This window comes from Oncorhynchus tshawytscha, linkage group LG24 (genome assembly GCF_018296145.1).
Source record: "Oncorhynchus tshawytscha isolate Ot180627B linkage group LG24, Otsh_v2.0, whole genome shotgun sequence".
Lineage (NCBI taxonomy): Eukaryota > Metazoa > Chordata > Actinopteri > Salmoniformes > Salmonidae > Oncorhynchus > Oncorhynchus tshawytscha.
The window spans coordinates 18,866,663-18,894,405 of record NC_056452.1 but is presented as its reverse complement, the minus strand read 5'-3'; the positions used below and the strand labels follow the sequence as shown (position 1 = coordinate 18,894,405).

The window sequence follows — 27,743 nt, the reverse complement described above, 5'->3', positions numbered from 1 at the left end:
GTGCATGTATGTGCACACAGATAAGACGATGTAGATATGGGCTTATGAGGGGGTATGGTTGGCCCCTTGGCTGTTCTCATGTGGAGGGGAGGGGGGGGGATCACTGTTTGTCAGCCTTGGAAATGCAGGAGGAGAAGAAGTGCATGAGGACCCAGAGGAGGGGTAGTCAGTCAGACACTCACCATGCGTATGAAGCCATTGATCAGTAAGGCCAGAGGCCAGATCTCTTCTCATCCTCCAGAGTCAGTGCGCTAAAGGACACAGAGAGAGTAGGGTCACTTTATAACACACCCACCCACAGTTGACTACTTACTTTACAGAGTCGTGCATGGTCTTGCAGACGTGCAGTAGAGCATTGAGGATAACAGGGTCTCTAGTGTGCTCCTGTTGGTGTCTGAGGGGACAGACACAAACAGACATTCGGGATAGACACATGGATACATGCACAGAAGCAAACTGAGTTCACATAGAAAAGAGTTGAAGAGATATTTAGCTTGGGTGTCATTAGCCACGTAGCATGACATCAACGAAGGTGTTGCCTAAACCAGACGTACTAAATGAAGATGTCCATGATGGAGAGACACACCTCCACCCTGATGCTGTCCTTCTGGGACATGTCCACAAAGGGAAGGAAACGCTCCTAAGGGAGAATCATAGAGAAACTAATTAGATCAATCCACTGACAAACATGAGTGATTGTGTGAGATTGGAGAATATCAAACCAAGTCTTACCATGGAGAAGAGGATAGAGAAGTCATGAAAGTAGGTGAGGATCTTCCTTATCACGGACTGGAGCTGAGCATAGGCATCCTCAAAGGCACGATCCGGCATAATGTGCTTGATGATGTCAGAGAGCACAGTGTTGACCTCACGTTTCTGAGAGAAAGAGGAAATAAGGATTATACTAGCATGAATCATTTGGAGACCCTGATGCTTACAACTCTTTCATTGGTAGTCTGTTTTGGAATGGGTGGCCAGTAATAAACTGGTCCTGAACATCTCTAAAACTAAGAGCATTGTATTTGGTACAAATCATTCCCTAAGGTCTAGACCTCAGCTGAATCTGGTAATGAATGGAATGGCTGTTGAACAAGTTGTGGAGACAAAATTACTTGGCGTTAACTTAAATTGTAAACTGTCATGGTCAAAACATAGATTCAATGGTTGTGAAGATGAGGAGAGGTCTGTCCGTGATAAAGAGATGGTCTGCTTTTTTGACACCACACTCCAAAAAGCAAGTCCAGCAGGCTCTAGTTTAGTCTTATCTTGATTATTGTCCAGTCATGTGGTGCAGTGCTGCAAGGAAAGACCTAGTTAAGCTGCAGCTGGCCCAGAACAGAGCGGCATGTCTTGCGCTTCATTGTGATCAGAGGGCTGATATAAATACTATGTATGCCAGACTCTCTTGGTTAGGAGTTGAGGAGAGACCGACTGCATCACTTCATCTTTTTAGAAGAAACATTGTTTTGAAAATCCCAAATTGTTTGCATAGTCAATTTACACACAGCTCTGACACACACACTTAACCCACCAGACATGCCACCAGGGGTCTTTTCACAGTCCCCAAATTCAGAACAAATTCAAGCGTACATAATTATATGGAGCCATTGCATGGAACTCCGTTGCACCTCATATTGCTCAAGTGAACAGGAAATCTGGTCTCAAAAACAGATAAAGCAGCACCTCACGGCACAATGCCTCTCCCCTATTTGACCTAGATAGTTTGTGTGCGTGCATTGATATGTAGGCGACTTATGCTTTTTTGTAAAAACTTTTTTTTTAATGTAGTTCTGTGCTTGTCTATTGATGTTCTGTATTATGTCATGTTTCATGTTTTGTGTGGATCCCAGGAAGAGTAGCTGCTTTTGCAACAGCTAATTGGGATCCTATTAAAACACACACAGTGAAATGACGACAGGTGAACTCCACCCTGATCTCAGCACAGTTGATGTAATCCTGGAATAAGAGAAGGTAACATTTACAACCTGACCATTTGTCCATGTGCACCACCAAGCATGTCTTCATTGTCTAATAGGGTTATTGTTTGTTGTGCACCTGTGTACTGCGCACTTTGGCGATGACCTTATTATATAGAGCCAATCCTAAATGTATTATTGATACTGTCGCATAGCTAACTAAAAGTCACTTCAGCAGTGATAAATTCAACTTCTTTGATCAAAAGATCATGATCATCAGAAAGCAAATTACGGACTCCTCTTTACATCTGCGTATTTCTCCAAAGCTCAGTTGTCCTGAGTCTGCACAACACTGCCGTGACCTAGGATCAAGAGAGACACTCAAGTTTTTTAATACTATATCTCTTGACACATTGATGAAAATAGTATTGGCCTCTAAACCTTCAAGCTGCATACTGGACCCTATTCCAACTAAACTACTGAAAGAGCTGCTTCCTGTGCTTGCCCTCCTATGTTGAACATAATAAACAGCTCTCTATCCACCAGATGTGTACCAAACTCACTAAAAGTTGCAGTAACAAAGCCTCTGTTGAAAAATCCAAACTTTGACCCAGAAAATATAAAAAACTATAAGGCTCTGCATCTGTCCTCGCGCTCCTAGATGTTAGTGCTGCTTTTTATACCATCGATCACCACATTCTTTTGGAGAGATTGGAAACCCAAATTGGTCTACACAGACAAGTTCTGTCCTTGTTTAGATCTTATCTGTCTCTGTGGATGGTTTGTCATCTGATAAATCAACTGTAAATGTAGTTGTTCCCCAAAGTTCCATTTTTGCATCACTACTGTTTTCACTATATATTTTACCTCTTGGTGATGTCATTCGGAAACATAATGTTAACTTTCACTGCTATGCGGACGACACACAGCTGTACATTTCGATGAAACATGGTGAAGCCCCAAAATTGCCCACCCTGGAAGCCTGTGTTTCAGACATAAGGAAGTGGATGGCGTCAAATGTTTTACTTTCAAACTCGGACAAAACAGAGATACCTGGTTCTAGGTCCCAAGAAACAATGAGATCTTCTGTTGGATTGGACAATTCATCTTGATGGTTGTACAGTCGTCTCAAATAAAACTGTGAAGGACTGAGTTACTTTGGACCCTAATCTCTCTTTTGACGAACATATCAAGAATATTTCAAGGACAGCTTTTTTCCATCTTCGTAACATTGCAAAAATCTCAAACTTTCTGTCCAAAAATGATTCAGAAAAATGAATCCATGCTTTTGTTACTTCTAGATTAGACTACTGCAATGCTCTACTTTCTGGCTACCTGGATAAAGCACTAAATACACTTCAATTAGTGCTAAACACGGCTGCTAGAATCTTGACAAGAACCACAAAATTTTGATCATGCCTCAGGACTACCTGGCCTGATGACTCCTTGCTGTCCACAGTCCACATGGTCGTGCTGCTGCTCCAGTTTCAACTGTTCTGCCTGCGGCTATGAAACCCTGACCTTTTCACTGGATGTGCTACCTGTCCCTGACCTGCTGTTTGGACTCGCTCTCTCTACCTCTGAATGATCGGCTATGAAAAGCCAACTGACATTTACTCTTGAGGTGCTGACCCGTTGCACCCTCTATAACCACTGTGATTATTATTAGTTGACCCTGCTGGTCATCTATGAACGTTTGAAAATCTTGGCCATGTACTGTTAAAATCTGGAGAAAAAAAACCCACTTCTCTTACGTGCAGGAACCTCATATTATTTTGATATATATTGATATATATATTTTGCAAATATTGCAGTGTGCTTGTATTAATGCAGGTCAATCAATCAATCAAATGTATTTATAAAGTCCTTTTTACATCAGCCGATGTCACAAAGTGCTGTACAGAAACCCAGCCTAAAACCCCAAACAGCAAGCATTGCAGATGTTGAAGCACGGTGGCTAGGAAAAACTCCCTAGAATGGCAGGAACCTAGGAAGAAACCTAGAGAGGAACCAGGCTCTGAGGGGTGGCCAGTCCTCTTCTGGCTGTGCCGGGTGGAGACTATACGTTGATGCTGAATGTTGTTTGTTAGAAAGCTGACTTCGAGAAAAAACAAAAAACAAAGTTGACGGCTTCTGACTAGTTATGACAGCAAGATCCTGCCAGCAAGATCAGGCAAGTACACGCATTTGAATTTGCTGTTATGCATCTAGCTATGTTATTTCAATGTGATGTTTATACTCTTAAATTTTAAAGAACAGCAAATACCGATTTTTGATTAGAAAATAGGCATCTGCACAGATGCCGTATCTCTCTAGTCATATGACGTCTCCACTTCCTGCTTGGAGTACCAATTTTGAGACAACGCTGTTTTCTCCTCTAATAAGAAATGTTTCCAGATATAATTTGTGGTACTCATTAAACATGAAAATCCCCAAAGGATGGATGATGTAGCGCAGCTTGAATAAATCAACAGATTAGCAGGGAACGGTTTTTATTGACATCTTGAAATGTACAAAAACATTTTTTTTCCCAAGATCCAATGCATGTCCGAAGGAGCCCGACGTCTCGAGGATTTTTGACACAAGAAAATAAGATAGTCTGCTTCCGCGCGCGATTTATAATGTTTTGCTCACTTTGCGAAATCTCTTGAGTGTAGCTAACATTTCACAGTTATAATGACTTGAATGTCAATGCATTTAACCTAGCTGGTCCTATTTTCTCGGAAGATAAGGTGAGTGAAATATTTTGATTATTGGCATATCAATGGTGTCAGTACTAGTAATTAGCCAGCTAGTTATCATAGCTAGCTACTAGCGAGCCATCATAAAATGGTAATATTTTGCAATCAACACACATCTCAGATTGTAATCAAATGTCATGGAGCGGCCTGCCAGCGGAAAACTCAGCAATCAAGATTGCCAGGCTGGTGGCACCCTATCAACATTGTTTTGTCGTTTGTGGTAGCCAGCGGCAACAAATATTAACATGACAGTGAGTATGCTTGTCTGTGCCTTAAAGCGGCAATCGGAGGTTGAAACAAGAAACATACTCCCCTAGTCCTGCCACCTTTTTCGGGAAAAAGGCTGAAAAATGGGTCTGGAGAAATGTTAGCTCTCAATCTCAAATTAATCAGCAGAGCTATGGACACAATGACCGAGCCATCCATGGCATCAAAATGATCGTTTTAACCACGTTGAGGCTATATATTGTTTTCAAACATTTGAGTAATGGTTCAGGATGGGGTGCGACAGTTGAACTAAGCTCATGAGACATTTATAAGTGAAATTCTTCAATAATTGATGGGTAAATGTAATTAATTGATGTCCAAAAATGTATGTAGTAACTGCAGATTGCCCCTTTTTAACGTTAGAGAACCCTGTAAAATGAAGACTAGAAAGAAGTTAGGGCTATGTTATTTGTGCAGTCAGCGCAGAGCTGCAGACATTGTAATATTTTGAGTGTTGATGGTGTGAATGTGATCATAGAAATGTAGTACTTTAGGATGTAGAACGTACTGTTCAGTCCTGACTGCATTAACATTCTATTTTGCGGATTGTTTTCTTAATATGTCATTTGCATCCTTTCGGATTGTAGAATGAGGCCATTTTCTGGAGTACAATAACCCCAATAAACAACTCCATCATTCCCTGGGCCCAGTGTTGTCAACACCAGTGTAAATGTTTACCCCGAGGACTGAACGAAGAGACAGCAATGGCACAGAGAGAAAGTCTTGAGCAGAAGCAAAAAACAGACTGAAGTGTCTGTTTAGAGTTGTCAGTGCAGCTTGCCAGTTGCAAGGCCTGTGCTGCACACAAATATGCTAAGCCTGTTTCAGGGACAGACAGGGCAAGGCTTTTTACCCTGGCACAGCAGAGGAGACCATTTCCTTGCTGGGCAGATTTGGAAGTTACCATAGAGACTGCCCTCACTGCCTTAAAGAGCGTAATTGTGTTTTAAAACTGAGAATTAAGGGGTTAATCTGAGATTGAGGAAAAACAAGCTTTCTGATGGTGATGATCAGGTTTAGAGATTGATTGCATGTTCACATTTTGTTCATACTGGTTTGTTCCAATATGTCACTCTGAACTCTACCTTTTGGAAATTCATGTGTAGTTGGTAGGTAGTCAACAACAGCCTGTCGTTTTGGCAGGAAATCACTCCTAATCTTTTCCAGTTCCACGCAGCTTTTCTATGACTGGCATGCTGCCATATGCTGATCAATGATCTCTGTGATACTGGGTGACTTCATGGTCACCTGTTGGCATTATTAGATTTCTGTCATTCTATCTGCGCAGGTTGTAAAGAGGGATTATATACTCTGCATATTGACAACCGAGGGGGCAGTTGTAGGCCAAACAGCTGGCCACAGTGAAGGTCCCAGCATTATAATTGATGATTAGGCCATACAAATGTAATTAAAAGTTGGAACGAATGCCTCTCTTCACTTTTCTGGAAATTGCACAATTAAAGCGAAAAATGATGTCCCCAAGCCTCCAGTGAAGAGGGAAACAACTTCCCCTCAAGTTATGGCTGAACCTTGCCTAATTTAGCCTCCCAAAAGGCAAAAATATTTGGTCGCTAGATGTTGAACTAAGGTTGCTATAGTATGTTAACAAGATGGTCTACTTCGGTTTTGTTGTTCACTCGCCTCACTCAAAAAAATAATAATCTGTAAAACATTTAACAAAATGTGTATGGCCTTAGTGTACTGGAGAGCCTAACCAATGCTTCCCCCTTATCAGTGTAACTAATACTCACTTTCATGAAATTGATGCCCTGAATGGCTGTCCACTTATTCCCCTCTTAGGAAATTCATCCTTGGGCTTTTGGTGTCTTATAAGGTTACTGGTTTTGCATACCCAGGGTCTTTCAATAGAAGGCTCGGCCACAGAACTGTATTTCTAATGAATTATTAACATTCTAAGTTTTGTGAGAGTGGACGCACTCATTACCTGATAGCCCTGTTCCATTTTCTGGACATGCATCCTTTGGTTCCATTGGAAAACGGCACTCACCTGGTTTTAATTACTTTATTGCCTTGTCTTCGCTCTGTGGAGAGGAAGACTGCGCTGAGCAGACGTCTCTCTTGATGAGCTTTTCTAGGTCTTGGAGAGCTGGTTGTTGTTTTAAGCATTTAAAGGGATACTTCAGGATTTTGGCAAATACCATCTTTGTCTCTGTGTCCAGTATGAAGGAAGATGGTGGTAGTTTCGCAAGCTAATGCAGTTAGCAATTTCGCTTGTTAACATCTCCCTTCAAACTCCACGCAGAGACATAAAAATGGTATCAACGAGTTCATCTGACTCTGGGGAAATAAAGGGCCTCATTGCCAAAATCCTGAAGTATCCCTTTAATTGAGAGATAAGATGAGGTTCTAAAGTCTTCTTTTTTAAGGAGAGTAGAATTCCACCCTCTTTGTATTGTACACATGTTTTATTCAGACAGATTAGAATTAATGGAGGATCTTGATGAGGAGAAGAACGCATTCGGAAGGGTGGATGCGGGGATTGAACCCTGGTCTCCGAAGTCGCAGTATGTGTCGAGCTGGGAGTGTCACCACTCAACCGTGGGTTGTATTTCTCAAAGAGTGATGCCGATGACATCATCTGCAATATGGATGACTGTACATTCCAAGTTCTTCTTTCCGGTCGTAGTAGTTTTTCCACCTGCTTCTGTGTTGTGTGTCTCTGGTAGACTGGGCCATGCGCAGCTGGAGGTGGCAGTTCTCCAGGATGATGAGCCTTTGCCTGCGCTGGTGCCGGCTCTGTCCTAAGCGAGGGGTGCGCCCCAGCAAGCCCCGGAGGAAGCTAGGAGAGCTGTGGAGCTACTGGAAGCTGCTGCTCAACTCCCTCTACTTCAACAGCCTCACCAACTCTGACACCTACCTGGACTGTGTCTTTGAACCCATCTACTGGATTGTGGACAATGTGACTCGCTGGTTTGGGGTGGTAAGTCAATAGATCACCCTTTCTGATACATTTGATACACATTTGAGTCATTTAACAGATGCTCTTATCCAGAGCAACTTTCAGGAACAGTTAGGGTCAAGTGCCTTAAGGGCACGTCAACAGATTTTTCACCTAGTTGGTTTGGGAATTCAAACCAGCAACCTTTCGGTTACTGGCCCAACGCTCTTAACTGCTAGGCTATCTGCTGCCCTGTCTGTAGATGTACAGTCAAATAGCTTTGTTTTAATGTAGTTAATTAAATATAGGAAAGTTAATTAAATATCCCATGTTTGGTTACATTAACCTTTTTGCTCTTCCATTTTTTTCCCCCACAGTTTTTTCGCCTTTCACGCTCCCTCATGAGTTGTTCCCTCTGTCCGTGTCCTCCTCTCCTCTGTTCCCAGGTATTTGTGTGCCTGGTGATTGCCCTCACCAGCTCTGTGGTGGTCGTTGTCTACCTGTGCCTGTTGCCTGTTATCCTCAACACCTACCCACTGCTGTGGATCATCTGGCACCTCACCTATGGCCACTGGGTCCTCATGATGGTCCTCTTTCACTACTACAAGGCCACCACCACCTCCCCTGGACACCCACCACAGGTGAGGTGCCTGCTCTAATGCCTGCAGAAAATTGGTTTTGTGAAGACACAGGCAATAGGCAGTTTTAGGTGTGGTTGTGAAATAACGGTCTTCTATTTCCTTTTTTTGGGTTTGTTTCTCAGGTTAAAAGTGATACACCGTCAGTGACCATCTGTAAGAAATGCATCGTCCCCAAACCAGCCAGGACTCACCACTGCAGCATCTGCAATACGTAAGTTAAGGACTCTCTGTCAGTCGTTAGATGATGTCATCAAGAAATACAAAACCTCTACTGGTTAGCTCTAGTCCATGGCACAGGTCAATCACACTGGATAGCTCTAGTCCATGGCGCAGGTCAATCACAATGAGTGACTTTCTTTCATTCCAGGTGTATTCTGAAGATGGATCACCACTGTCGTATCCTTTCTATCGAGACCCACAAACAGTCTTCAACATCTCATCTGTCAGATTCCTTTTTTTGTGTAATCTTTTTATTTGAATTTAATACATGATAAAACCCAAGGGGGGACAGTCATTCAATTGAATAATCTCTCGCATTCCAAAATGTTTTTATCTTTGTTAGATCTGCCTCATTAACTTTGATCTTAACTTGCCTTGTGACGCCAGCTTGGCTCAACAACTGTGTGGGCCACTTCAACCACCGCTACTTCTTCTCCTTCTGCCTGTACATGACCATGGGCTGCATGTACTGTAGCGTCAGCTGCAAAGACATGTTCATAGAGGCTTACAACGCTGTCGAGGTGAGGGAGATCAACAGACGGAAGAATGTCAGCTTCTTAGAGGTTCTAGAAGGCTTGACATTTTGACTTTCAAAGAGTATTCGGAGTACTGCCCTCCGCGTAAATCATGCCTTGTTATTGACATGTGGACCAAACACCCTGATTGAGTGAGGCCGCTTGGTTCATGACTGTTTGGATAGAGTCTGGCATGTCTTTGCCACATTTTTCCTTCTCTTATGTGGTAGGTGAGGCGTGGGCTTGTCGTATAGGAAAGCGAAAGGCCATACATTCTGAGCATGGTGTCAAGTTGAGCTGCCGCAAGTTTAGCTAAAGAGACAGGCAAAAAAACAGCAGCCAAGCAAAGCTGGCTAACGGAGCGCCAAGGGAGCTTTGGAATGTAGGAATCAAAGACATCAGATGAAACATTAACAGCAATTAAATACACTTGCTTCTTGTCAAGTCCACTGAGAAGGCTCATGGCTGTTTGTCTAATGCAATTTAAAGTCTCCGGGATCAAGATCAATTACTGTTTTGACACCAGTCCACCATGGTAAGATGGGAGTTTATATAGTAACAGATTCTATGGCTGTTTTAGATTTTAAAAATGCTTCCATCGCTGTGTGATAAATTCTCTCTAGCTACAGAGGTATCATGATGATAACCCATAACCAGTCTAGTCAATAGTTTCTCACTATTATGAGTTCTGATTTAGCTAGTCAACGGCACTAACTTCTCTCCTGCATTTGGCTGTTGTCCCCCAAATTGTATTTTATTCCCTATATATATATAGTGCACAACTTTTGACCAGAGCATTGTGGGCCCTGGTCAAAAGTAGTGCACTACATATGGAATAGGGTGCGATTTGGGATGTAACCAGTGTGTGTATGGACATTGATCCATTAGCAGTGTGAATGGGGAGCCACAGAGGGAGCCAGTGATAAGAGTAGGCGACAGACTGCTTCTCAGTCTGGCCATGTAGTACAAAAGGTTCTTGAAATCACAACACTCAGAACAGGGCCTGGTTTTCCAAAAGCATCTTAAGGCTGTTTGGGAAACCGGGCCCTGGTGTGTAGACCAAAATAAAAACTGCAGATTAATTTGTAGAGGGTAGTACTACAGACTGCAAAGGTCCACTGGGCAACACTGGGTCCCACTGTCAATTAACAATCAACATTTGACAACAATTAGGCAATCGTCTCAATGTGTAGTATGGGGCCTTCTATGTGCCCAGTGAGACTGCAGCTCTCTCCTCAAGCCAGGCAAAGTCCCATGTGATTGGTAGTTAGTTCTAGGTCCCTTGGCTATATGATTGGCTACAGACTTGGCATCTAGAGTTTTGCTGATTTGCCACTAGTTGCATTCTGAGGACCGTGGATGTGCTCCTTTGTTAACCCAGCTACTGTTTGTGATTAGGCTTTTTGTGGTTGGTGGTTTAACCTAGAGGTCGACCGATTAATCGGAATGGCCGATTTAATTAGGGCCGATTTCAAGTTTTCATAACAATGGGAAATCGGTATTTTTGGGCGCTGTTTTTTATTTTTTATTTTTTATTTTTTACACCTTTTTTATTTAATCTTTATTTAACTAGGCAAGTCAGTTAAGAACACATTCTTATTTTCAATGACGGCCTAGGAACGGTGGGTTAACCTTGTCAGCTCGGGGGATCCAATCTTGCAACCTTAGTTAACTAGTCCAACGCAATAACGACCTGCCTCTCTCTCGTTGCACTCCACAAGGAGACTGACTGCCTGTTATGCAAATGCAGTAAGCCAAGGTAAGTTGCTAGCTAACTTATCTCATAAAAAAACAATCATAATCACTAGTTAACTCCACATGGTTGATGATATTACTAGATATTATCTAGCGTGTCCAGTGTTGCATATAATCTGACTAAGCATACAAGTATCTGACTGAGCGGTGGTAGGCAGAAGCAGGCGCATAAACATTCATTCAAACAGCACTTTCGTGCATTTTGCCAGCAGCTCTTCGTTGTGCGTCAAGCATTGCGCTATTTATGACTTCAAACCTATCAACTCCCGAGATGAGGCTGGTGTGACCACCTTGGGGTGGTTGTTTCCCTTGCTCTGCATGGGTAACGCTGCTTCGATGTGGTGGCTGTTGTCGTTGTGTTGCTGGTTCGAGCCCAGGGAGGAGCGAGGAGAGGGACGGAAGCTATACTGTTACACTGGCAATACTAAAGTGCCTATAAGAACATCCAATAGTCAAAGGTTAATGAAATACAAATGGTATAGAGGGAAATAGTCCAATAATAACTACAACTTAAAACTTCTTGCCTGGGAATATTGAAGACTCATGTTAAAAGGAACCACCAGCTTTCATATGTTCTCATGTTCTGAGCAAGGAACTGAAATGTTGCTTTCTTACATGGCACATATTGCACTTTTACGTTCTTCTCCAACACTTTGTTTTTGCATTATTTAAACCAAATTGAACATGTTTCATTATACACATAATAAGTGTTAATTCCTTATTGTTGTAATTGTCATTATTACAAATATATATATTTTTAAACCCGCCGATTTAATCGGTATCGCCTTTTTTGGTCCTCCAATAATCGGTATCGGCGTTGAAAAATCATAATCGGTCGACCTCTAGTTTAACCCTGTGGAATACCCATTGGTATCACATTTACTAATTGAACTGCAACTCGAGTGAGGCCATTCTACACATTTTAAAGTTTGTTTCTAGCTTAAACGGTGTAGGAGGAGTAGTGTGCTTAAGTAGAAGGTTGAACATTTAAGCTGGGGTTTTTGCTGTGCAAGCCCCACAATTAAACTGATTTTCATGTAGGGTCTTTACATTGTTTGGTTTTGCTTTCTTTCTAGAGCTACTATCAGACCCCACCAGCACTGTTTTCCTTCAGGGAAAAGATGGTCCACAATGGTGTCATTTTCATTTGGGTGCTGACAAGGTGAGACAAATTTGTAACCGCTAAAAGTTTAGGGTTTTATAGTAGATAGTCAACTGTTTTGTTGTGGTGAACTGCTATGGCTGTTCTGTGTGTGTTCTCAAGTAGACCTCATCTTGAGTTGTGTTCAGTACAGTCAGCTTGCAGTTTGTCAGAATTTGTGGGTTTTTGTTTGTCCACCCGCCTCTTGAGGATTGACCACAACTTCTCAATGGGATTAAGATCTGGGGAGTTTCCTGGCCATGGACCCAAAATATTGATGTTTTGTTCCCCGAGCCACTTAGTTATCACTTTTGCCTCATTGCAAGGTGCTCCATCATGCTGGGAAAGGCATTGTTCGTCACCAAACTGTTCCTGGATGATTGGGAGAAGTTGCTCTCGGAGGATGTGTTGGTACCATTCTTAATTCATGGCTGTGTTCTTAGGCAAAATTGTGAGTGAGCCCACTCCCTTGGCTGAGAAGCAACCCCACACATGAATGGTCTCCTGATGCTTTACTGTTGGCATGACACAGGACTGATGGTAGTCGTGGCCACGCTCACCTTCTCCAGACAAGCTTTTTTCCGGATGCCCCAAACATTCGAAAAGAGAATTCATCAGAGAAAATGACTTTACCCCAGTCCTCAGCAGTCTAATATATATCATCAGTCTGTCCCTGATGTTTTTCCTGGAGAGAAGTGGCTTCTTTGCTGCCCTTCTTGACACCAGGCCATCCTCCAAAGGTCTTCGCCTCACTGTGTGTGAAGATGCACTCACACCTGCCTGCTGCCATTCCTGAGCAAGCTCTGTACTGGTGGTGCCGCGATCCTGCAGCTGAATCAACTTTATGAGACGGCCCTGGCGCTTGCTGGACTTTCTTTGGCGCCCTGAAGCCTTCTTCACAACAATTGAACCGCTCTCCTTGAAGTTCTTGATGATCCGATAAATGGTTGATTTAGGTGCAATCTTAGTGGTAGCAATATCCTTGCCTGTGAAGCCCTTTTTGTGCAAAGCAATGATGACTGCACGTGTTTCCTTGCAGGTAACCATAGTTGACAGAGGAAGAACAATGATTCCAAGCACCACCCTCCTTTTTGAAGCTTCCAGTCTGTTATTTGAACTCAATCAGCATGACAGAGTGATCTCCAGCCTTGTCCTCATCAACACTCACACCTATGTTAACGAGAGAATCACTGACATGTCAGCTGGTCCTTTTGTGGCAGGGCTGAAATGCAGTGGAAATGTTTTTTGGGGGGGGGATTCGGTTCATTTGCATGGCAGATGGACTTTGCAATTGATTTGAACACTCTTCGTAACATTCTGGAGTATATGCAAATTGCCATCATACAAACTGAGGCAGCAGACTTTGAAATTCAATATTTGTCATTCTCAACTTTTGGCCACGACTGTACAATTGACAGATGGTCATGATCGCTGTTTGTATGCCCTGCAGTTCGGTGGCAGTTGCTCTGGGAGGTCTGACCCTGTGGCATGCTATCCTCATCACTCGAGGAGAGACCAGTGTGGAGAGACATATCAACAAGAAAGAAATCAGACGTTTAAAGGAGAAAGGAAAGGTGAGGCTTATTGGACTCTGTGGGTTTACCAAAATATCAACATGGTGTACCAGTTTGGAATTAGTGAGTAAAGCCTGTTTCTCTTTTGTAAGGTGTTCCGAAATCCATACCACTATGGGAAAATAAACAATTGGAAAGTTTTGTTTGGTGTGGAGGAGACAAGGTAAGCCTTGTTTTTAGGCTGTTGTGAAACATACATGATTGTTCTTACAGAGTTGGTTTGTCTTCCTCTTCCCACAGTCACTGGTTGACCAGAGTCCTCCTGCCGTCTAGCCACGTTCCCCATGAAGATGGACTGATATGGGAATGCCCTCGGGCTCTCACCAGAAGAGACCCTATGACCATCTAACCTCCCACTACTCGCTGCTGGACAGTTTCTCATCTCCACTTTATGGGCCATAATCACTGCTATAGCCCTGGCCCCTGGATGGTGGGGTAGACAGAAGACTTATTTTAGCCTCTGAGGAGTGGACTATTTGGTGTTGATTGTGGCCCATGAGTCCAGGGACCTTAATCGGACCTCCAGTCACTGTCATGTGAAGTGAACTGATGGTCCTGTCTTTAATAGTCTTCTTGTCTTGTGGACTGACTGTGTTTTTGTACTGTTAGGTATGTTGTCCAAAGTTGATGTGAAGTGTGTGCTTTTTAATTGTATTGAAGTCACAGAAGAAGCAGTTTGGACTTTTTCAGTGCCAAAGAACAGCTTTCCACCAAAGGCTAGGTTTGAGCTAGATAACCACATGCCTTGGCCATTGTCCAACTATGGGTGAGTAGTCTGGAGACTGACAGAATTACATAAACAATATTACCATTCAGGCTCCAGTTAGATGATGGTGCTCATGTTACTGAGCAGTGCCCCTGTCAATATTAGGAATTGTCAAAACATTGCTATGTGCCTTGTTATGTTAAATATTTAACCTGTTTTCTATTTGTTAATTACCAGGCACTAATGCAAAGTAGAGTTTCATGTATTTTCTACTATTATCCAACCTCTCCCACATTGATTTCCCCACTAAAAAGCGGCGTGTACACTACACGATTTTGAGATCGGTATTTTCAAACATGGGTATTACTATATCGGCACAAAACCAGCAATGATCGTGTAACAAGTTTTGAGAATGGTGATAAGCAATAGCCAATGAGAGCTCGCCAGTGAGATGACGTTTCGCATCACACAGAATGTGTAGGTGCTCGATGCATGAATACTATTAGTACGTTTGTACTTCCCTTTAACCAACGCGTCAAGTCGTTACAGCTCTGAAGTAATGTTATTAAATTCAAAATGTTGGCTAGATATTTCAACTCTGTATGGCAAGCGTGAAAGTCTTAAATAGAGCTGCACACTCTAGGAGCTCAGATGCAAAACTATTTATGTCCAACGTTTCGACAGACAAGCTGTTTTCATCAGGGTATAATGACAAACACTGCGAGGTGACTCATTTATAGTGTCAAAAGACAGGTCTATAATCATGGACAAATACAATTTGGCTACAGCGTGAAAGTCTGACTGAAAACGTTTGAGACAGCTCGTTGTAGCTACATTCAATCTAATAACATTTTTTGCGAGATAGCGTGGTATCTAGAATCCTCACAAACAAGTGAATTATCTTGTAGTGTTTGACCCCAGTCTGTGCCACATCGTTTAGTGCGCACCATACGTTGGCAAGACAACTACAGGAAAGCGGTTATTTAACCTCTACGGAATCAGTGTCCTCCCCCCGGGGGATGGTTGCGCTAACGTGATGAGCAGAAAGCTTAAATTCTCGTTAATCTAACTGCAATGTCCAATTTACAGTAGCTACCAGTGAAAGAATACCATGCTATTGTTGAGGAGAGTGCACAGCTAGGTACTTGAAAATGTATCAATAAACCAATTAAGCACATTGGATCAGTCTAAAACTTTGCAGACTGTTGCCATCTAGTGGCAAATCTAAATTGCACCTAAACTGGAATACATTGGTCTTTCTCTTGCATTTCAAAGAATACAAAAAAGTTAAAAATATTTGACCAGATCTGTGTTATTCTCCTACATTTATTTTCAAAGGAATCAATAATATGCATATCCTTGCTACAGGCAGTTTAGATTTGGTTGTCAATTTTAGGTGAAAATTGAATTAGAAAAAAATGGGTCAGATCCTTGAGGTTTTTAATTTGAGAGGCTCAGCGACGTTAATTCTGAAAGTTGTGTAGTGTACACCCGGCTTAACCAACATTAAGATCACTTAACATGGTCATACGCTCTAGAAGCTGCGGACTTCCTCCTTGCTGGTCTCGAATATGGCCACCAGTTAGAATTCCTAGAATGATCGGGATATTTGTGGCCAGCCTGTAAATGGGAGGGGCTATGTGGTTGGCTGCTGTGACATGACCAATAGAAACTGTTTCACTATATTGCACACCTCTATCATTACAATTGATATTAGCTTGTATTGTTTTAATATTTGATAAAGGATTGTTTTTGGAAACTTCATCCAGCTTCTTTTATTGAGCTCTTGTTGATTATTAAAGCACTGATTCGTTTACAAAAATTGTTTTATTGACAGCTTAAGTTAGACATTTAAATATTGTCCACATATCTTCGGCATATGTTCTTGTGAGTTTCAAAGTTAGCCTAGTGAAATTAAATGTGTAGCCTGCCAGCTGCATCAACCCTTCCAATACTGAATACAATGTTGACTCTTCATAATGGCATCGTCACAAGGGATGTTAAACACATTAATATTGTCCTCTATGGTTAGATAGTCAATTACGTAAAATGTACTTAAATCAGTAGCTCTCGTACACAACTGGCAGGGTGAGGTCAACTGTTAGACTTGCAAATCATAATATTGTAGCTAGAAATGGTTCTCTGTGCAGCTCTGAGTCCTTCCATGGTGGACGGTCACCTATAGGTCCACGCCACCATGCAGTGGTGGTCAGAGTGGCAGTACAAAAAAATGGACGTGTAAAAGGTGAAGTGCTGTGGGTGGTGGAGAGATGCCCTGTGGGTGGTAGTGGTGAGATGTCCCAGACTCCAAGGGCAAAACTAGGGTCCCATGCCTGGATCCAAAGCCTCTTCCTCAGGAGCAGGCGGTCCCTTTGTCCCCTCCCACAACCAGTCCGTAATGGTGGGGCCAAACTCACCTTCCCCCTGGACTCCCCAGTAGGAACCTTCACATGAGACACACATTGTAATAAACTTCCATTGATACAAAGGAGAGAAATTCAGGGCCTGTTTTTCTCACTTAAGCTTTTGTGTCATATTGACTTCTGGTCTGTTAGAAATGGAACAGGATTCACCAATGTTACATCAACAGATTGAAATGACTAACCCTTGTAGTTGTGAGAATGTTTGAGGAAATCTAATGCCTCACCATTCATTGCGTGCCACCACCGCCTCATTCCTCACCATCCTCTTGAGGTCATCCAGGGGCACAGCCAGGGCACGCAGCACCCTCGCACGGAAAGGCATGATCTGCCAGAGGAAGGGTGGGTTTGTTTATGACCAGTTTATAGGAATCGGTTGTTAAAGTCCCATCTGTGTGGCCAGTTGGCTGACAGAGGTTCTGTGCAGTCCAGGACCGAGTCTTACCTCATGTTCTGGAAAGCGGGAGAGGGCATGGATACAGCGCAGAGAGGCTATCCGCACTTTCTGTGAGGACAAGGAGAGAGACAGACAAAAAAACCTTTGAGTGAAGATAAGTGTTTTAGCACTGTGTATGGGGATTGGGGACAATGATACTCATTGTTACCTTGGTTCATGTTGCAGCTGAATAGTCCAGATTTAAAAAATGCTGAGTTGCATTCTGCGGTTTATGACAATTGCATTTCAGGTTAAAGACCACACCGGTACAGTCAAGCAGCATTTCATTTGCAGATGTATTGTGGGTTAGATTCCCGGGACCACACATGACTGTACGTCACTTTGGATAAGTGTCTACTAAATGGCATATTATTGAATGCTCACGGGGACACGGCTGAATCAACTTCCTCTGGCACAGAGGAATGAGATACAAGGTCTGTGCGACAACACTAATGGCCCAGAGAACACATCTGCCTGATGCTCAGATCTGACTCCTATTTAGGTTTCTCAATACTTGTCCCATTGGCATATGTCATGTTTATAATGATAGTGTGTGGTGTCTTATAACATACCCTGTGGATTCGGCTATTTCGCTGACAGCTGTATAAAATTGAGCACACAGCCATGCAATCTCCATAGACAAACATTGACAGTCAAATGGCCTTACTAAAGCGCTCATTGACTTTCAGCGTGGACCGACATAGCCTGCCACCTTTCCAACAAGTCAGTTTGTCAAATGTTTGCCCTGCTAGAGGTGCCCGGGTTAACTGTGAAACAGGACCGCCTAGTGTTAGAGCGCAAAAATAGTCCACCCTCGGTTGCAACACTCACTACCAAGTTCCAAACTGCCTCTGGAAGCAATGTCAGCACAAGAACAGTTTGTGCGTCGGCTGGAGTGGTTTAAAGCTCGCCGCCATTGGACTCGGGAGTGATGAATCATGCTTCACCATCTGGCAGTCCGATGGACGAATTTGGGTTTGGCGGGTGCCAGGATAACACTACCTGCCCCAATGCGTAGACCCAACTAAAGTTTGGTGGAAGAGGAATAATGGTCTGGGGCAGTTTTTCATTGTTCAGGCTAGGCCCCTTAGGTCCAGTGGAGGGTAATCTTACAGCATACAATGACATTCTAGACGCTTCTGTGCTTCCAACTTTGTAGCAACAGTTTGTGGACGGCCCTTAATTCGGCATGACAATGCCCCCGTGCACAAAGCAAGGTCCATTCAGAAATGGTTTGTTGAGATCGGTGTGGAAGAACACCTTTGGGATGAAGGCCTAATCGCCCGACCGCACTAATGCTCTTGTGGCTGAATGGAAGCAACCCCCCCCAGCAATGTTCCAACACCTAACGGAAAGCCTTCCCAGAAGAGTGAAGAGGCTGTTATAGCAGCAAAGGGGGGACCAACTCCATATTAATGCCCATGATATTGAAATGAGATGTTCGACGAGCAGGCGTCCACATACACTAAGTGACAAAGTATGATACGTACCATAGCAGGGCTTGTGGTGAGGGTGAGGGTGCGGCCTACTAGCGCCTCCAGCTGAGTGATGAGGGCGGAGGGGGGGTCCATGAGGACAGGTTGCAGGCAGGACAGGGTGGACAGCTGCACCGCCTGGTCTGGACAGGACAGGGCCTCTAGCAGGAGGGGCAGGAGCTGACCAAACAGTGAAGAATATAAAAAGGAGGACATCACCACATCTTTAAGATACAGTGCCTTCAGAAAGTAGTCACACATTTTGATGTGTTACAAAGTGCGACTAAAATGGATTTAAGTCATTTTTTTGGTAATTTATTTATTTTTGACCCATCTACCAATAGGTGCCTTTCTTTGAGGCATTGGAAAACATCCCTGGTCTTTTTTTGTATTTTATTTAAATAGGCAAGTCAGTTAACACTTATTTACAATGATGGCCTACCAAAAGGCCTCCTGCGGGGACAGGGGCTGGGATTAAAAATAAAATACAGGACAAAACACACATCACGAAAAGAAACACCACTACATAAAGAGAGACCTCAGACAACATGGTAGCAACACAACATAACATGGTAGCAACACAACAACATGGTAGAAGAACAAAAGATGGTACAAACATTATTGGGCACAGACAACAGCACAAAGGCATGAAGGTAGAGACAACACATCACGCAAAGCAGCCACAAGTGTCAGTAAGAGTGTCCATGATGGAGTCTTTGAATGAAGAGATGGAGATAAAGCTGTCCAGTTTGTTTGGCAGCACGTTCCAGTCGCTAGCTGCAGCGAACTGAAAAGAGGAGCGACCCAGGGATGTGTGCGCTTTGGGGACCTTTTAACAGAATGTGACTGGCAGAACAGGTGTTGTATGTGGAGGATGAGGGCTGCAGTAGGTATCTCAGATAGGGGGTATTGAGTGCAATGATGTGTCCGATAAGGAATATTGGTGTCAAATCTGATGGCCGAATGGTAAAGAACATCTAGCCACTCGAGAGCACCCTTACCTGCCGATCTATAAATCATGTCTCCGTAATCTAGCATGGGCAGGAAGGTCATCTGAATCAGGGTTAGTTTGACAGCTGGGGTGAAAGAGGAGCGATTGCAATAGAGGAAACCAAGTGTAGATTTAACTTCAGCCTGCAGCTTTTGATATGTGCTGAGAGAAAGCCAGTGTTCCATCTAGCCATACTCCAAAGTACTTGCATAAGGTGACTACCTCAAGCTCTAAACACTCAGAGGTAGTAATCACACAAGTAGGGGCATTCTTCTTACCAAACCACATGACCTTTGTTTTGGAAGTTCACGAGTGTTGTATTTTTTTTGGGAGGGCCAAAAGGGGAGGGTTTACCTACCGTCCCCTAACCGAGACAACGCTGGGCCAATTGTGTGCCGCCCTATGAGACTCCCGATCACAGCAGGTTGTGATACAGCCTGGGATCGAACCAGGGTCTGTAGTGATGCCTCTAGCACTGAGACACAGTGCCTTAGACCACTGTGCCACTCGGGTTAAGGGCTAAGAAAGGTTTGTTGTTGAGCGTTGAACACAAAATCCAGGGAGGGGCCAGCTGACTATAAGACTATCATCTGCATATAAATAGATGAGCTTCCTACTGCCTGAGCTATGTTGATGTAAATTGGGAAGCGTGTGGGGCCGAGGATCGAGCCTTGGGGTACTCCCTTGGTTTACAGGCAGTGGCTGAAACAGCAGATGTTCTGCACTCAGAGAGGTAGTTAGCAAACCAGGCCAAAGCCCCATCAGACACCAATACTCCTTAGCCGGCCCGCAAGAATGAAATGGTCAGCCGAGTCAATAAAAATAGCAGCACAACATTGCTTAGATTCAAGGGCAATGGTGACATAATTTTGCTTGACTGAGGGACCTTACAATTATCTGTATGTGTGGGGTACAGATATGGAGTAGTCATTCAAAAATCATGTTAACCCCAATTACTGCACACAGAGTCCATGCAACTTATTATGGGAGTTATTTGCTTATTAACCTTTACTTCTGAATGAATGGCTTGCCATAAAGGGGTTGAATTCTTATCGACTCCAGACATTTCAGCTTTTAATAAAAAAAAATATAAAAAAAAATCGTAAAAAATTCTACAAACAAAATTCCAACTTCAACATTATTGTGTGTAGATCACTGACACATCGTAATGTAATCCATTTTAAATTCAGGCTGTAACACAGCAAAATGTAGAACAAGTCAAGGGGTGTGAATACTTTCTGAAGGCACTGTAACAGTACCATAGTGGGATATAATGCTCATCACAGATGTATAAAATAAGAATTTTATAAACTGGGTGGTTTGAGCCCTGAATGCTGATTGGCTAAAAGCAGTGGTATATCAGACCACTGGTATGACATTTATTTTTACTGTTCTAATTACGTTGGTAACCAGTTTATAATGGCAATAAGGCACCTCGGGGGTTTGTGGTATATGGCCAATATCCATCGCTACGGGTTGTATCCAGTCACCTCGTGTTGTGTTGTGCCTAAGAACAGCCCTTAGCTATGGTATATTGGCAATATACCACACCTCTCTCAGATATGTGTTTTAGATTTCAGATTTAAGGGATATATTCCTGTTTTTGCTCCCTTGTCTTGCACTTATCTATACTGTTTCACTGGTCCTCTCCACTTACCGCTGGTAGCTCAGTGAGCTGAACCTGTCTGGGTAGGTAGTTCACTATGTGAGACAGTGCCTTCAGGTAGCCAGACTTCTTCTCTGTAGAGGGAGAGAAGGAAGGGAGAGTTAAGAATCGGTACAATGAACAGGACTCTCAAACTGGTTAACAAGTTTCAACACGTGGCCAGTATCTGTAGTGCATTGAAAATGTGTCCATTTCCGGTACCTTGGGCTGCAGAGTTAAAGCCCTGGACAAGCTTGGCCGAGTTCTCGGTGAAGAAACGCTGGCGGTACATGATGCGTACGTCGGCGTTGCAACCGCGGTTGAGGACGTCCGGCGAGTCGCTCATCAAGAGAGAGAATCCATCGGCAGCTAACGAACCCAGTTCTGAGTCACTGAGCAGGGAGAAAAGCTGAGAACGACACAGGGTTATTGCTGTGTGTGTGAGGTTACTGAGGTATAGATATTTTTCTAGGGGAGAAGAGACAAAACAATTAAAACGACAGACTGTGTGTGTAGGAGGACAGAGGACTCCTGTCCTTTACCTTGTCTGTCAGGGCTGTGGACAGAGGGTGGTAGCGGAGAAGGAGAGCCTTGGCCACCTAAAGACAAGAAAGCCATGCACAACTTGATGAATGAATGGACAGAACACCATACAATTGGCAAGTCACCATTCACCCCAAAGGAGAGGAGGTCGTAGGAGTATCAGAGATCCCTAATCTAGAGACACGGGGGGGGGTGTCGTAGGGGGGATCCCTAATCTATCAGAGATCCCTAATCTAGAGACAGGGGGTCGTAGGGGGGTAATCAGAGATCAGAGATCCCTAATCTAGAGAGGGGGTCGTAGGGGTATCAGAGACCCCTAATCTAGAGATGGGGGTCGTAGGGGTATCAGAGATCCCTAATCTAGAGACAGGGGGTCGTAGGGGTATCAGAGATCCCTAATCTAGAGACGGGGGGTCGTAGGGGTATCAGAGATCCCTAATCTAGAGACGGGGGGAGAGTATCAGAGAGGGGAGACCCCTATTCTAGAGACACGGGGGGTTCGTAGGGGTATCAGAGACCCCTAAGTCTAGAGACACAGGGTCGTAGTGTGGGGAGTTCAGTAAGATAAGTATGGGCTGAGGGGAACGGAGAACGAAAGAGAACACATGGAAATCATAAACTGACGTGAACGGATAAAATATACTAACCCAGAGCAGCAGCGTGAACGCCTGCGTTCGGACCGAGGAGGACGCACAGTCCAGCTCAGTGGAGATCCTCTTTAACGTCCCGTCTATCAGAGAGTCCAGGGCTTCTCCTGTAGAAACACACAACATTAAATATACCATCTCACCAACATTCACTTGACCAATCACCATTCAGATCAAGGACAGGACTGGAGGACTCACCTGCAGGCCTCTTGTTGACCAGCCCAGCGTAGCACTTGGCGGCTGAGGTGTAGGAGAAGGGATGGTCACAGGTACAGCTCAGCTCCTCCAGTTCTAACAGTAGCCTGTCCATCTGTGGAACCTCCACCTGTCCAGGACACACGGTCAGTCGGTCAATGATAACGGGCTAAATTAAGCCATTCAATGTCAGGATATCTTAAGAATGCAACACCCGAGTATCCGGCGTAACGCATTAAACCGGTATCCATTGTATGAACATTTAACAGTACAAACACGGTTACAGTGTGGTTTTGAGGCCCTGTGATGAGTAGCAGACATTTTAGGGCGTTCTTACACTCCGTGGCAGTGAGCACACACAGCCCATGAGAAGACACACCATCTGGGACTGGCGCCAGGAGTCACCTGCCTGCTTCTGGAGGACAAGGTCAAAGGACAACCCATTCAATGTACGGTACCACTCACAGATACAATGCTCTATTTACTCCCAGCATGCATCCTGTCCCTTGAGTATCCTCAGTAGTAGTGTATTTTAATAAAGGAGATGGCTGGGTGTCTTTAGCATTGAACCCTGACCTTGAGGAGCTGGATCTGGGAGGGGAAGGCATTCTCTGGCAGGAAGGACATGTCACCATCCAGGAAGAGGGACACTGCCCGTGAGGCTGTTTGGCCCGCCAGTCTGGTGACACAGCAGAACTTAGTAGGTTTACAAAATTCCGGGAACGTTCAATAAACTCCCATTGTTTCCCAGAAATCCTGGTTGGAGGAATCTGGATTTCCTGCCTGTTTCCTCCTGAATCTGGGAATCCTCCAACCAGGAGTCTGGGAAAACCAGGGAATGTATTAAAAGTTCCTAGAGTTTTATAACCCTAGTGGTTAGCACCAAGCCAATATATTTACATATGACATAATACATGTGCCGTCATCAATTATGTGTGTGTGTGTGTGTCTCTCGTCTGACTGGGTGGCTGGCTCTCTCAGTGATGCCAACTCACTGGGACTGTAGTCGGGCACAGGTGGTGCTGATGACTGGTACCATGGCTGATAGGACAGACTCCTCCACTAAAGGACTCGGATGGTCTGAGGACCCTTCACATAGAAAACAGAGCAGAAAAAAAAACATCAGTCAAAAAGAGTTTGGTCTTCTGCATTTAGTTTGCCAAAACACACCTACTCATTTTCAGAACAGCTCTCCATTGAACCAGAGATCCCTTATCTCAAGGGACTTCCTGGTTCAATAAAGGTTACGTTAATCAAAACATTACAATGTGTTGCAGAGGCCTGAAGCCATTAGTTGGTCAGAATATTCTCACCCCGCATAGCTGCTTGCAAGGCCAGTCCGAGCAGGCGCGGAATGATGATGTCATGGAAGACGCGGCCGGTCTCTTCAGTGTCCTGGGCATGCTCTGCTATCCTCTGCAGATTGTGGCACACAGAGATCACCTCCTCCAATGAAAACGAGCCAGTGCCTGTTGGGGGTGAGATTACATCTTCATTGTCATCAGAGTCTACTTATACAAAAGGTGCAATATGCAGAAATTGCTCCACCATTTCCTGGTTGATAGAATTCTAATAGTTCAAGCAATGTATAGTGTAGGGAACCATTGTACCATCTAAACTGCTGGGAAATATATTTTCAACCACCACAAAAATGATGTTTTTCAGCTATTTGAAGCTGGCGTACAAAACCGAAAGTAAATTTCAAAAAGGAAACGGGGAGCATCGAAATAGTGCACATAGAAGAGATCTGCCGCTTCTTAGACTTGCTTTCAATGAGAATAACGTATCTATAGCTCACATTTCTATGTGAATTTGGTCAGGTCGCCCAAAACGTTAACATATTGCAGCTTTAACAGAGAGATAGGGGAGTTTACCTATACAACGAAACATAAGACATATTTAGAAAGGGTCTACCTATACAAAGACAGAAGAGTGTGTGGTAGTGACACATACCAGTGTGTGAGAAGGTGAGAACCTGTAGCAGGACAGGTGTGCTCTCCTGAACCACACTGGGCCGGGACGAAACCGCAGCCAGCGCCGTCAAACACCGCTGACGCACGGCCTGCTGGGAATGTTTCTGGGACGGCGTGGCGCTGTCACCTTGTGCCATGGACTCTGGGAACAGGACAGGAAAGGGTTCAGTTCAGTAACCCTCCTCTGGTTGGAATGATGTCATTGAAGGAATGTAATGATAAAGACCTTTGTTTACATTATTTCGTTTTGACCTTTGACCCTAACCCACCTGAGAAGATCTCCCCCTTCAGCCGTGGAACCATCTTAGAGATGAAGGCTAGAGGATGCAGACCAGCCAGAGCCCCTGCACACTCAACCACAGCCAGGCTGGACAGACAGGGAGAGGCAGAGAGAAGAACCAAACCCTTGTGTTAATTGATTAGGCACACACAGGTTGTGTTTACACAGGCAGCCCAATTCTGATGGGTTATTTTTCACTAACTGGCCTTTTGACCAATCACATCAGATCTTTATCAGCGCTTATCTGATTGGTCAAAATACCAATTAGTGAAATAAAAAAGATCAGAAGTGGGCTGCCTGTGTAAACGTGGCCACAGACTTCTGATTGCCCTCCCAGAAGAACTGAAAACAGGTACTAACCTGACTTTAGCATCTTCCTCCTCCAGGATGAGCCTGGTGAGGTGGTCAACAGCCAGCTCCACATCTGACTCTAACAGCAGGACTAGGAGAGAGGTGGGAGAGGTCAACCTATACGTCTCAGCATAGTAAGGGGAGACGTAGCACAATCTGAATGGCCAATTAAATGTATTCTCTATCCCACAAGCTGAACAGCATGTGAACAAAGACTCATTCTGACTTCAATTCAATCCTGTGTAGCAGTGAGATGAACTCAAAAGGTCTCAAATGTGTTGGTCAGGTATATGTTAATTGGAAGAGGGATTGCGAGGTCAGGAGTCTCACCTGTCTGTTGGCTCAGGGCAGTGAGCACACGCAGTGATGTGATCTGGAGCCCAGCACTGTTCTCAGACAGAGCAGAGAACACTATACTGCAAAGAGACTGCCTGAAGTCCAACAGCACACTCTCATCTGGCGAGAGGAGAGAGGAGAAGGGGGGAGAGAGAGGGACAAAGAAAGTGGGGAAGGAGAAAGGGAGGAAGAGAGAAAAGGGAATGAAGGAGAGGTGTGAGAGTGGTGGGAAAAGGTTAATAGAATAATTCACACCGCCACATATCACACGAACCAGGAGGGAACATTTCATGAGGGACTGAGTTCTTGTACAGTAGAAATGGCTGGATATTTTCATCATTCCTAAAGCATGAATAGTTATTATGCTTGGGCAAGTTCTAACGGCGTTCTGCTTCAAATACTCTTCCAAATGGAGCCCGGAAATGAAGCATTGTAAATCACTCGTTTAGATACAGAGGCAGAACTTGAAAGGAGGAACAGGGGACATTAAATCTCGAAAAGTCTAAGCCGTTTGGGGGGGCGGCGATGAAGAAATATTTAACCCACAGAACTACCTGCGTACATCCATTGGTTTGTATGGGTTACAATCAGATGAGTTCAGGGACACTTGTGGGGTCAGAGCAAAATGAAGAAAACCATCATGTTTGTACGAGTCACCCCTTTCCATAGTGTAGTCAAATGACTTGTAGCTCAAACTAAAGGCCATAAATTACAGACAGAAATTGGCACATCAGAGTTACTGACTTTAAACGAGTCCCATGCTGTGGGGCTCGTAGAGCAAAACAGAGACCATCATCATTACAGACGTTTTCGTGAGAAGACCAACTTCTCATGGGCTGACAAACACTGCTGGAGCTCGGCCGCCTTCCACCGCTGATGCGCAAGGCCAACATAGGAGGATGTGGCGGATTGAGAGTTAGCCCATGCAACAACAACAAAAAAGACGGGTTTTGATAGAGATTATTTTATTATGTTACCTAGACTGACGCACGGTTCTTAATGAACGTGGCACAAAGAGCGGGACAGTAATGAACATTACACTTACCCTCCTCTGAAGACTTCCCTGGCTGGACGAAGCCCTGTAACACCTCCAGTAGGGTGCGCCGTTGAGCACACTACAAGGGGGAGGACACAGACAGATATTTAAGATTTCTGTAGGAACCAAGGAACCATATGCCTGTAGGAACCAAGATGCTTACAACAGGCTGGGCTGCCTACATGTCCTGTGGCAGTATTGGGTCAGCAAAAGGCCATGACTTACAATGCAGTAACACTGATTTTGACTATGTGGGAAGCCAGCAAAACACACAATGTGAGAAATCTGACTCGCGGAACTGACTCAAATCATTACCAACAGTCAAGAATGGGAGACTCTAGCGTCAACACTGACGGAAATGGAATGACCTAGCTGGCTGGTGTGACTCACTTGTGTTCGGCTGTTATATTGTTCTATGAGGGACGGCATGATGGCGGCTGCAACTCTGTGGCTCGCCCTGTAGGAGGCGGTAGAGGTGGCCTGCAGCAGCTTGGCGCTGGGCCACACCAGCTTCAGGTCTGGCTCACACAGGTGGTGCTGACAGTCTACAAAACATTAGGCTGGGTTGGTACATTGGTGATGGCGCGTGTATTTTATTGAATTTTTTATTTCACCTTTATTTAATCAGGTAGGCTAGTTGAGAACAAGTTCTCATTTGCAACTGCGACCTGGCCAAGATAAAGCATAGCAGTGTGAACAGACAACAGAGTTACACATGGAGTAAACAATTAACAAGTCAATAACAGAAGAATCTATCTACATTGTGTGCAAAAGGCATGAGGAGGTAGGCAATAAATAGGCCACAGAAGCAAATAATTACAATGTAGCAGATTAACACTGGAGTGACAAATGATCAGATGAACATGTGCAGGTAGAGATATTGGTGTGCAAAAGAGCAGAAAAGTAAATAAAATAAAAACAGTATGGGGATGAGGTAGGTAAATTGGGTGGGATATATACCGATGGACTATGTACAGCTGCAGCGATCGGTTAGCTGCTTAGATAGCAATGTTTAAAGTTGGTGAGGGAGATAAAAGTCTC

The 27,743-nt window shown here is 44.1% G+C and overlaps 2 protein-coding genes across 7 annotated transcripts in view; one reads left to right on the top strand and one right to left on the bottom strand.

Moving 5' to 3' along the window:
- Positions 1 to 3,945: 3,945 nt before the first annotated feature.
- Positions 3,946 to 16,138, top strand: LOC112223497 (palmitoyltransferase ZDHHC16B). 5 transcript variants are annotated; one of them, XM_024386541.2, is made up of 10 exons: positions 3,946 to 4,089; positions 7,612 to 7,865; positions 8,270 to 8,464; positions 8,587 to 8,675; positions 8,832 to 8,860; positions 9,071 to 9,204; positions 12,030 to 12,115; positions 13,545 to 13,668; positions 13,761 to 13,831; positions 13,909 to 16,138. In XM_024386541.2, exons 2-10 carry the CDS (start codon positions 7,620 to 7,622, stop codon positions 14,015 to 14,017), a joined length of 1,083 nt encoding a protein of 360 aa, XP_024242309.1. In that variant the 5' UTR covers positions 3,946 to 4,089; positions 7,612 to 7,619; the 3' UTR covers positions 14,018 to 16,138. The 5 variants fall into 5 exon arrangements, with proteins under 5 accessions (XP_024242309.1, XP_024242312.1, XP_024242313.1 ...); XM_024386540.2 differs by lacking the exon at positions 3,946 to 4,089 and adding an exon at positions 4,121 to 4,648; XM_024386542.2 differs by lacking the exon at positions 3,946 to 4,089 and adding an exon at positions 4,655 to 7,483.
- A 44-nt stretch (positions 16,139 to 16,182) lies between these two features.
- LOC112223496 (MMS19 nucleotide excision repair protein homolog) overlaps positions 16,183 to 27,743 on the bottom strand; it is a 21,166-nt gene continuing 9,605 nt past the window's right edge. The window contains exons 14-32 of one of the 2 annotated variants that reach the window (XM_024386537.2): positions 27,093 to 27,247; positions 26,712 to 26,781; positions 25,661 to 25,786; positions 25,340 to 25,421; positions 24,969 to 25,066; positions 24,680 to 24,841; positions 24,040 to 24,195; positions 23,722 to 23,815; positions 23,303 to 23,405; positions 23,064 to 23,141; positions 22,730 to 22,856; positions 22,532 to 22,638; positions 21,884 to 21,940; positions 21,564 to 21,750; positions 21,354 to 21,436; positions 18,721 to 18,885; positions 17,240 to 17,299; positions 17,022 to 17,122; positions 16,183 to 16,818 (exon numbers count right to left, since the gene is read on the bottom strand). In XM_024386537.2, coding sequence (XP_024242305.2) covers positions 16,788 to 16,818; positions 17,022 to 17,122; positions 17,240 to 17,299; positions 18,721 to 18,885; positions 21,354 to 21,436; positions 21,564 to 21,750; positions 21,884 to 21,940; positions 22,532 to 22,638; positions 22,730 to 22,856; positions 23,064 to 23,141; positions 23,303 to 23,405; positions 23,722 to 23,815; positions 24,040 to 24,195; positions 24,680 to 24,841; positions 24,969 to 25,066; positions 25,340 to 25,421; positions 25,661 to 25,786; positions 26,712 to 26,781; positions 27,093 to 27,247 — 2,042 coding nt within the window. In that variant the 3' untranslated portion in view covers positions 16,183 to 16,787. The remainder of the gene's footprint in view (positions 16,819 to 17,021; positions 17,123 to 17,239; positions 17,300 to 18,720; positions 18,886 to 21,353; positions 21,437 to 21,563; positions 21,751 to 21,883; positions 21,941 to 22,531; positions 22,639 to 22,729; positions 22,857 to 23,063; positions 23,142 to 23,302; positions 23,406 to 23,721; positions 23,816 to 24,039; positions 24,196 to 24,679; positions 24,842 to 24,968; positions 25,067 to 25,339; positions 25,422 to 25,660; positions 25,787 to 26,711; positions 26,782 to 27,092; positions 27,248 to 27,743) is intronic. The other variant, XM_024386539.2, reaches the window with a different exon arrangement.

What these genes read in the sequence shown, in the direction of transcription:
- LOC112223497 (XM_024386541.2), top strand. Translation starts at nt 7,620, where the DNA reads ATGCGCAGCTGGAGGTGGCAGTTCTCCAGGATGATGAGCCTTTGCCTG. An exon ending in CCCCTGGACACCCACCACAG is followed by an intron (nt 8,465 to 8,586) that starts GTGAGGTGCCTG and finishes TTTGTTTCTCAG; the next exon opens with GTTAAAAGTGATACACCGTC. An exon ending in AGGCTTACAACGCTGTCGAG is followed by an intron (nt 9,205 to 12,029) that starts GTGAGGGAGATC and finishes CTTTCTTTCTAG; the next exon opens with AGCTACTATCAGACCCCACC.